This window comes from Clytia hemisphaerica, unplaced genomic scaffold (genome assembly GCF_902728285.1).
Source record: "Clytia hemisphaerica strain Z4C2 unplaced genomic scaffold, Clytia hemisphaerica genome assembly, whole genome shotgun sequence".
NCBI classification, from domain to species: Eukaryota; Metazoa; Cnidaria; class Hydrozoa; order Leptothecata; family Clytiidae; genus Clytia; species Clytia hemisphaerica.
The window spans coordinates 730,984-739,638 of record NW_027103910.1 but is presented as its reverse complement, the minus strand read 5'-3'; the positions used below and the strand labels follow the sequence as shown (position 1 = coordinate 739,638).

The window sequence follows — 8,655 nt, the reverse complement described above, 5'->3', positions numbered from 1 at the left end:
ACTCGTTATCCCTGCTTATCCCTCTTATCCCCTCATTCTGATTAGCAAAGTTTATCGGACATGACGTCATAATCTTGCGGACACTTTGAAAATCTTGTACTTAGATTTTGAAAATAATTTTATACCGAAATCTTTTAAGTTTTTTTTTAAAGTAACAAACCTAGCTGGCCCACAACGTTGTTTTGACGTTCATCCAACGTTATATGAACGCTGTGAGCGTTAGACAAACGTTGAAATAACGTTGTGTACCAGCTAGAAGTCTTTCAATTGCAGTTTTTGTGGTAATTTATAGGAAAAAGAAATAACGGGAGGCGCAAATGTTTGAACAAAATGGTTATCACTTAAAGCTTTCATTCTTCAAATATAAAATGTAAACACAAAATCGTTGAAATAAATTTCTAGAAAATTTTAGATGATGAAGTTAATCAGAATCTGTCGAGGAATCATTTGACGAAATCGGGATGATTGGGACTCCAGCGGCTACCGTTTGCATGTCAAATTCTATAGACGAGCCTTCAGAATCGACGGTCTTTTGTCGTTTATTTGGATTTGTCTCTTCGTCACTACTGGTCAAAGTGATCAGTTGGTGTGATAAGTCAGTTTCCGTGTGAGTGCATCGTTTGAGACTAAGGGAAAACCTTTTGGCTTTTGGTTGATCGTCTTCTCCAGTGGGAGGGTCTACAGCGTCTTCTTCTATGGAAATATCGGATTCACTGGCGGGATTGACGGGGTTTGGCGCAACGGGACGTGCATTTGACTGTGACCCGTTATTGGTATCTTTGTCGTCTGGTTCAATGAATGATTCAGTATTGCCATCGTCAGAGTTAGGTGATTTTGGTGGCTGGTCGGACGTGATGACAGACTCAGCGATGGCCTTGTTGTTGCCATCGTCAGAGTTAGGTGATTTTGGTGGCTGGTCGGACGTGATGACAGACTCAGCGACGGCCTTGTTCTTGCCATCGTCAGAGTTAGGTGACTGGTCGGACGTGATGACAGACTCAGCGATGGCCTTGTTGTTGCCATCGTCAGAGTTAGGTGATTTTGGTGGCTGATAGGACGTGATAACAGAATCGATGGATTCCTCGCTGTTTTCATCGTCAGATTTAGGTGATTTTGGCGGCTGATAGGACGTGATAACAGAATCGATGGATTTCTGACTGTTGGCATCGTCAGGTTTTGGTGATTCTGGTGGCTGGCAGGACGTGCTCTGCTTGGTAGGCGTTTCGGGGACGCCTGTGACGACTTGAGTTGGCGGTTCTTGCTCTAAGTCTGCATCAAACTCTGGATATTGGGTGTCTAAAAGATGATAGTCAAACCAAGGTCGCTGACAACCTTTTCGAATCAACCAAGCATCGTACACGGAATCTGCACCTTCCCACTTCGCTCTCAATCGTCGCCTGAACATGTTCTTCGCGTTGTCAGTCAAGGCCAACTCGTCCCAAGCTCCATCCTTGTTTGAAGCAAGAGTAACGACTTTTTGGACATAGACGTCGTCACAGTGTTCGCTGGCGTTGTCGAATAAAGGTGTTTCCCACTGCAAATCTTCGTAGTGAATGCCTTCGTGACGGTCAGCTTCCAAGACGGCATGGTCTAATGCTTGAGTTAAGCCTGATACTTCGTTACCGGAATCTTGGACTGCGGCCGGAGCAGCTGGTTGGCTGAATGAGAATAACTCGACTTGATCGTCGTACATCAAAGACATGGGATCAAAATCAAAGTCGTTGTAGATTGCTCCATTCCCAGCAGCAGGTGCCACGTTGGGTGTATCAAAGATGGGTTCGTTTCGCAATTCGTGGGCCAGAAAATGAAACACCATCATACAATTCATTCTCAGCCAAGCTGAAGAAATAAAAAAAATAGTTTGTGATTGAATTTGGAAAAAACAAACTCTTTTCAGATTCTCGTTCCAAATAGAGTAGCAGAAAAAGGAATAATATTTGTCTTCACATTCGGAGACTCCCTCATTTCTAAACGAGTGAATGCACCCTAAAAGTCAAAGTGCCAAAGATTAAATGACGTGTGAAACTGTCAGCTTTTTGTCTTACCTGAGACTGATGGATCTTTTCGCTTCAATGATGTCGTTTGGAAAACTTCAAGTCTTTTTCTTATCGCATCGCAGTCTCTTTCGTTGCCGAAATCCGGATAGACGTTGGTGGTTATAAAAAAACCGGAATTGTAGTTGACACGTAAGCCGCTCTTGTGTTTCTGGGGTAGAAAATTCATTCCGCCTGGAGAAATAAAAACGAAAATGAGGTTTTTGAGTTACGTGCAAATCAAGCGGTAATCTTCATGAATAACCGGACATAGGAAGAAAGCAAACTTTCAAGTTTTTTTTTTCAAAAATCTTCAAAGTGCGCAAGCGTAAAGATAAACCAAAAGCGATTTTTCATCGCCTTCGTCAGGGCCACAAAAAAAGAACAATGCGAATCAATTCACTCACCTTGAAGGACACGTTTGGCATCTTCACATGACAAAGAGTCAGGGGTCCACTCATCCATCATCACAATCTGGGTGTTACTGTTTATCAAAGCTGCTGAGAATCGCCCGTCGTTCATCACACCCGCAATATATTTGGACGGGATGATTCCTTGAAAACAACTGAACCAGCTCGTTTTTCCGGAATCGGCTGGACCAACCAAACACATCTTTGTCTCTTTGTGTGGAAATTGACCATGCATCAACAATTGATAGTACTTTTTGTAGAACTTCTTCCTGATTCTAGGGTTACCGAATGAATTCTCCACACCTTTGACGAATGGCTCAGGGTACGGTAGGACGTCAGGGTCGTAGGTGTACTTAACGAAAGCACGCGGAGAGCCTGAAAGAAAGTAAGAGCTTCAGAATTTACTATTTTATCAATTATCTGTGAAATTTGACCTCGCAAACATGGTAAAAAAAAGACATGAAAACAATTTAATAAAAAAATACGTACCTTTTAGGGTCGGCGGATCAACTTGAAAACATTTCTCCGAGATGTTAAAACAAGTGCCGTAAGGTGCGACTTCTATGAAATTGTAGTCAACGATCAACGGTTTGATAATTCGACAGCTGCTTACTGACAACAAATTGATGATGGGCGTCACTTGGGCCACTATTTGGTCAGCGATCTCTGGGCAGCCCAATAAGTAGTGAACAAAATCGTGCACCGACGAACAAAACACGTACGTGAATTTCGCTTGAGGAGCCTTCTTGTATACGGATCCATCAAAAAGGCCATATTCGTTTTGCGTCATGTAATGCTTTATCGCTGTGATGGATTGCAATAGGCGACTGACTGGCATCGGTGCTGCGTGAACGGGATCTTCTGGAGGTGCAAAACAAAAATAAGTACATCGTTCTAGACACGAATCAATTTACCACATAAAAGACAAAGAACAGTGAAAAGACCCATATCCTTCATTTAAAATAGTTTTCTTATGTGAACTAAAACAAGATCTTTTGATTTCAGCTCAAAATAACAAGTGAGGAAGAGTCCATTGGGCCTTCTAAAGAAGAGTTTTATGAATTTCTTTTCTCACCTTTGGAAGTCAAATCAACCACTTTGATAGACATAAGCATTTTGATCAAATCGACAGCTTTCTTGAGCTCTGTCGCAACATTTGTACCCATTGTTTTGCAAAGCCATAACGAGGTCAATACTTTTGAAGAGTACCGCTCACCTTCTGTCATATCCACATTTACCAAATCTATTCCTTCTTCTTCAGCGGCAGCTTTCAAACATTTCACCTGCGACTTCGCAAAGTGATGAAGCAAAGCTTCGTTATTGTGGTCTTTCAAGGCAATGTACAGCGAAGAAACATAGCTTTCGGTGATTGAACGAACGCCTGAACGAAAAAAATACAAAGAATTAATTTAGGACTTTCCATTTTGAAAAATTGAATACGGGTGAAGCAAGGGATAAGAAGACAAGAATTCAAAGTGTCCGTAAAAAATGGCAATGTCCGAAAAACTATTCCTCTGAAAAACAAGGGATAAGGAGGATAAGCAGGGATAACGAGTGACAAGCAAGGGACAAGAAGAGACAAGACTTTATCAAAGTGTCCGTAAAAAATGGCAATGTCCGAAAAACTATTCCTCTGAAAAACAAGGGATAAGGGGGATAAGCAGGGATAACGAGTGACAAGCAAGGGACAAGAAGAGACAAGACTTTATCAAAGTGTCCGTAAAAAATGGCAATGTCCGAAAAACTATTCCTCTGAAAAACAAGGGATAAGGGGGATAAGCAGGGATAACGAGTGACAAGCAAGGGACAAGAAGAGACAAGAATTCAAAGTGTCCGTAAAAAATGGCAATGTCCGAAAAACTATTCCTCTGAAAAACAAGGGATAAGGGGGATAAGCAGGGATAACGAGTGACAAGCAAGGGACAAGAAGAGACAAGACTTTATCAAAGTGTCCGTAAAAAATGGCAATGTCCGAAAAACTATTCCTCTAAAAAACAAGGGATAAGTGGGATAAGCAGGGATAACGAGTGACAAGCAAGGGACAAGAAGAGACAAGACTTTATCAAAGTGTCCGTAAAAAATGGCAATGTCCGAAAAACTATTCCTCTGAAAAACAAGGGATAAGGGGGATAAGCAGGGATAACGAGTGACAAGCAAGGGACAAGAAGAGACAAGACTTTATCAAAGTGTCCGTAAAAAATGGCAATGTCCGAAAAACTATTCCTCTGAAAAACAAGGGATAAGGGGGATAAGCAGGGATAACGAGTGACAAGCAAGGGACAAGAAGAGACAAGACTTTATCAAAGTGTCCGTAAAAAATGGCAATGTCCGAAAAACTATTCCTCTGAAAAACAAGGGATAAGGGGGATAAGCAGGGATAACGAGTGACAAGCAAGGGACAAGAAGAGACAAGACTTTATCAAAGTGTCCGTAAAAAATGGCAATGTCCGAAAAACTATTCCTCTGAAAAACAAGGGATAAGGGGGATAGCAGGGATAACGAGTGACAAGCAAGGGACAAGAAGAGACAAGACTTTATCAAAGTGTCCGTAAAAAATGGCAATGTCCGAAAAACTATTTCTCTAAAAAACAAGGGATAAGTGGGATAAGCAGGGATAACGAGTGACAAGCAAGGGACAAGAAGAGACAAGAATTCAAGTGTCCGTAAAAAATCGCAATGTCCGAAAAACTATTCCTTTGAAAAACAAGGGATAAGGGGGTTAAGCAGGGATAACGAGTGACAAGCAAGGGACAAGAAGAGACAAGACTTTATCAAAGTGTCCGTAAAAAATGGCAATGTCCGAAAAACTATTCCTCTGAAAAACAAGGGATAAGGGGATAAGCAGGGATAACGAGTGACAAGCAAGGGACAAGAAGAGACAAGACTTTATCAAAGTGTCCGTAAAAAAGCGCAATGCCCGAAAAACTATTCCTCTAAAAAACAAGGGATAAGGAGGATAAGCAGGGATAACGAGTGACAAGCAAGAGACAAGAAGAGACAAGACTTTATCAAAGTGTCCGTAAAAAATCGTAAAAAAAGTGTCTGAAAAAACTATTTTTTTGAAAAACTAGGTATAAATGACAAGCTAGTCAAAATTTCTATCTTAGAAAACTCAAACTTGAAGATAAAGTCCGAGTCAAAAATTTAGCGCATGTTTGATGACACGTTCTAGTCTACATGGCCTAGGCAACATTTATAGCTAGATCCAGAACCTCTCAAAAATCGATGCCGTATTTTTAGAAATTGCTTAAGGTTTTTTGAAAAGTGTGCTAGTTTCCAGACTTGTCAAAACATTGTAAAGTCCTAACCCAGCTAGTATACAACGTAGTTTCAACATTCGTATAACGTTATATGAACGTTACTTAGAAGATGTTTCGTCCCAGTTGGCACGCAACGTAGTTTCAACATTCGTAGAACGTTATATGAACGTTAGTTAGAAGATGTTTCGCCCCAGTTGACACACAACGTTGTTTCAACGTTCATCTAACGGTATATGGCCGTTGTGAACGTTAGATAAACGTTGAAACAACGTTGTGTGCTAGCTGAAGCTTTTGACCCCTCTCGTCAAGAAAAAATATATATTTGAGCGAAACAAAGAGTGATCACGTGAAAGAATTTTGAATAAAAAAAACAAAAAATATCAAAGAAAGCTTACCTCTTCCTTTCACAGCTTTGCAGTGTACGATATCGAGTCCAGATTCAATAACAATTTTTGTCAAGTGGCATTCGTATGATTCAATAGCCATATCGGGCCAGTCAAACATTACCCAGAAGCTTACTCCGGCAATAGTTTGTTGTTCATCTCCTTTCTTCACTCCATAAAGAGCGGTCGCGCAAGAAAAAAAACCTACAATTTGAAGCTCATTTGAAAATCTATTTTCCAGTTTTTGCCTTGCCAGCCAAACTTCAGTCTTGGAACCAGTTGGGAGCATCACCCTGATTGCTGCTGCTTGGTAACATTTCGATACATGTTGTATTACGAATGATTTTAGTGTTGTTTTAACAAATGCACACTTCAGTTCCTTCTTTGGATTTAAAACGTCTTCCTCTCTCTCTTCTCTCTCTTCATTTGAAGTAACTTGTTCCATCTTGTATCACAAGCAATTTTAGAACAAGTGTCAGTAAAGGAACAAAATTGCTCTTTTATGGTTAGATTGACACATGCGCGATAAAATTTCTATTATCGGTCTTCAGAGGTTAATATCCTTCGAAAACTTAACCTCTGATACTCAGGGTAAGCGATATGCCCTTCGGTTATTAGTTCTTATAAAGTAAACAAGGTTAAAACAATACATAAAAAATACACTAAACATCTTTTTCATCTGACGAAAAAACAATTAGAAATTCCCCACCATTCATAAAACGTTCAGGTGAATCGTATCCATCATCAACGTCCGATTCATCTGACGATATAACGATTGGTTCGTCTTTGTTGTTGTCTTCAAATTCGTTTACTATTTCGTCCAAGATGTCTGGAAGACAAACTTTCGTATAAAAGAATCATACGTTTGAAGTATATACAAAAGAAAAATATTATACAAAATACACAAACAAATGTAACATGGATCAGGCTAATCTTGCATTAGAAAATTGTTCATTGGGACCTTTTCCAACCATCTTTGAAAGTTTTTTTTCATAAATCATTCTCGTTCCACTGCTAAGGCTCAGTAGAAACAAAACCGTGCATATCTTGTTTGAATTTTGTATTCGCCTTACCGCATCAAACAATATCCGTTAAATCTTTATCATAATTGATGAAGTCGTTCATTGAAGAAGCATCAAGAACCGTGTGAGATTTTGTACGATTTGTTTTGAAGTACTCTTAGGTGCCAAATAAACAGCCCCCCCCGCTTGTTAATTTTTTGATTTTTTTCCAACTCCCCGGACGTTATTAGGACCCCCCATTTATTAATTTTGAAAAAATTCCCAGCTCCTTAAAGGTTGTTTTACTCTAAAAAGACTAAATTTAGTTTATTTTGACCCCTTTTAGGGTTTTTAAAAGTCCATTTTCCAACCCCCCCCGTTTATTTGATCTGAAAATTTTTTCGAACCTTCCCCCCGTTTATTTGGCACCTAAGAGTATTCTGTTATTCCGAGATGTCCTTGAGGCGTTAAAACCATGCATTGTAGTAATACCACTGCTCCAAACTTGCAAATTTAGCGGAAAGGCCATTACTACTATGATGGGATAAATAAGCCATTAACTAGGCATTTGGAGGGATTCGACATTTTTACGTTAAAGTGTGTTCTTGTGATCATCATGACTTCGATCTTTTGAAAATACCATGAAGCTGTTTTTGTGGACAGTTGGCTGTAAAATGAGAGAAAATATATCGAAACAAAGTGCAAAGAAACCCAAGAAAGAGTTTGTTGGAGAAAAGGGCTAAGGCTACATAAACTAATATTGTGCATTTGGCCAGAAGAAATGCAACCGCAGTAAACTTAAATCGCACTGGTGGCATTCGCATTATACCGGGATCTTAGGTTTTAGAATCACTCAAATCGGTGAATGAAAATCAGAAACAAGAAAAGTGTTACAGACCTATTTCTTTAAATTACGTCACGAACATCACTTGCCTTGCCTCGTATTCAATCTATTACGAAGGTGATTAAGTTTCTTGAGACATTAAATGTTTTTTTAAGAATAAGATGTAGTTTTAATAAAATCCACTGGGAGTTAATCAGCATGCTGAGGAGGAAGGGTACTAGGGTTACGAGCTGACGGGGGTGCCACCCAACTTTCGATCCTTACCGGGACTAAAAAGGAGTTAAAACCAAGAAAATTTTGGGAAGTTTATGACCCTTAGCGAGACAAATTTGACCGATTTTGACCAAATTTCTATCATTCCGGGCAGTTCCGGGGGTAAAAAGTTGCATACCGTACCCTCTATTTGCCTAAGTACCCCCCCCCCGGGTCAGCATGGCAATGATTTCAAAACGAGGCAAGTGATGTTCGTAACGTAATTCATTAAAAGGTCTGCATAAAATCTTTCTGAATGAAAATTGGCGCACAATATCCTTGTAATGTAAAGTCACATTTACAAATAAAATTTATGGCGTGACTCATCGGTCATCGTGCATAAAGTGCATAAAGTGAACCAAAATCAAAAAATTTCCTTTGAACGTTCAAGAAGACATTCCAGTACATATGGAAGCCCCTAATATGTAGGTTTCTACGAATCCAAATAAAATTATTAGCATTTAGTTCTCGC

At 39.7% G+C, this 8,655-nt stretch overlaps 1 protein-coding gene across 1 annotated transcript; it reads right to left on the bottom strand.

The window, feature by feature from the left end:
* Positions 1 to 334: 334 nt before the first annotated feature.
* On the bottom strand, positions 335 to 6,531 carry LOC136809211 (uncharacterized). Its single transcript, XM_067065727.1, has 6 exons — positions 6,099 to 6,531; positions 3,519 to 3,824; positions 2,933 to 3,304; positions 2,441 to 2,818; positions 2,046 to 2,228; positions 335 to 1,839 (listed from the first exon to the last, which is right to left on the bottom strand). Exons 1-6 carry the CDS (start codon positions 6,529 to 6,531, stop codon positions 422 to 424), a joined length of 3,090 nt encoding a protein of 1,029 aa, XP_066921828.1. The 3' UTR covers positions 335 to 421.
* Between the last annotated feature and the right edge of the window lie 2,124 nt (positions 6,532 to 8,655).

What these genes read in the sequence shown, in the direction of transcription:
- LOC136809211 (XM_067065727.1), bottom strand. Translation starts at nt 6,531, where the DNA reads ATGGAACAAGTTACTTCAAATGAAGAGAGAGAAGAGAGAGAGGAAGAC. An exon ending in GGTTGATTTGACTTCCAAAG is followed by an intron (nt 3,305 to 3,518) that starts GTGAGAAAAGAA and finishes TTGCACCTCCAG; the next exon opens with AAGATCCCGTTCACGCAGCA. An exon ending in TGCCAAACGTGTCCTTCAAG is followed by an intron (nt 2,229 to 2,440) that starts GTGAGTGAATTG and finishes TTATTTCTCCAG; the next exon opens with GCGGAATGAATTTTCTACCC.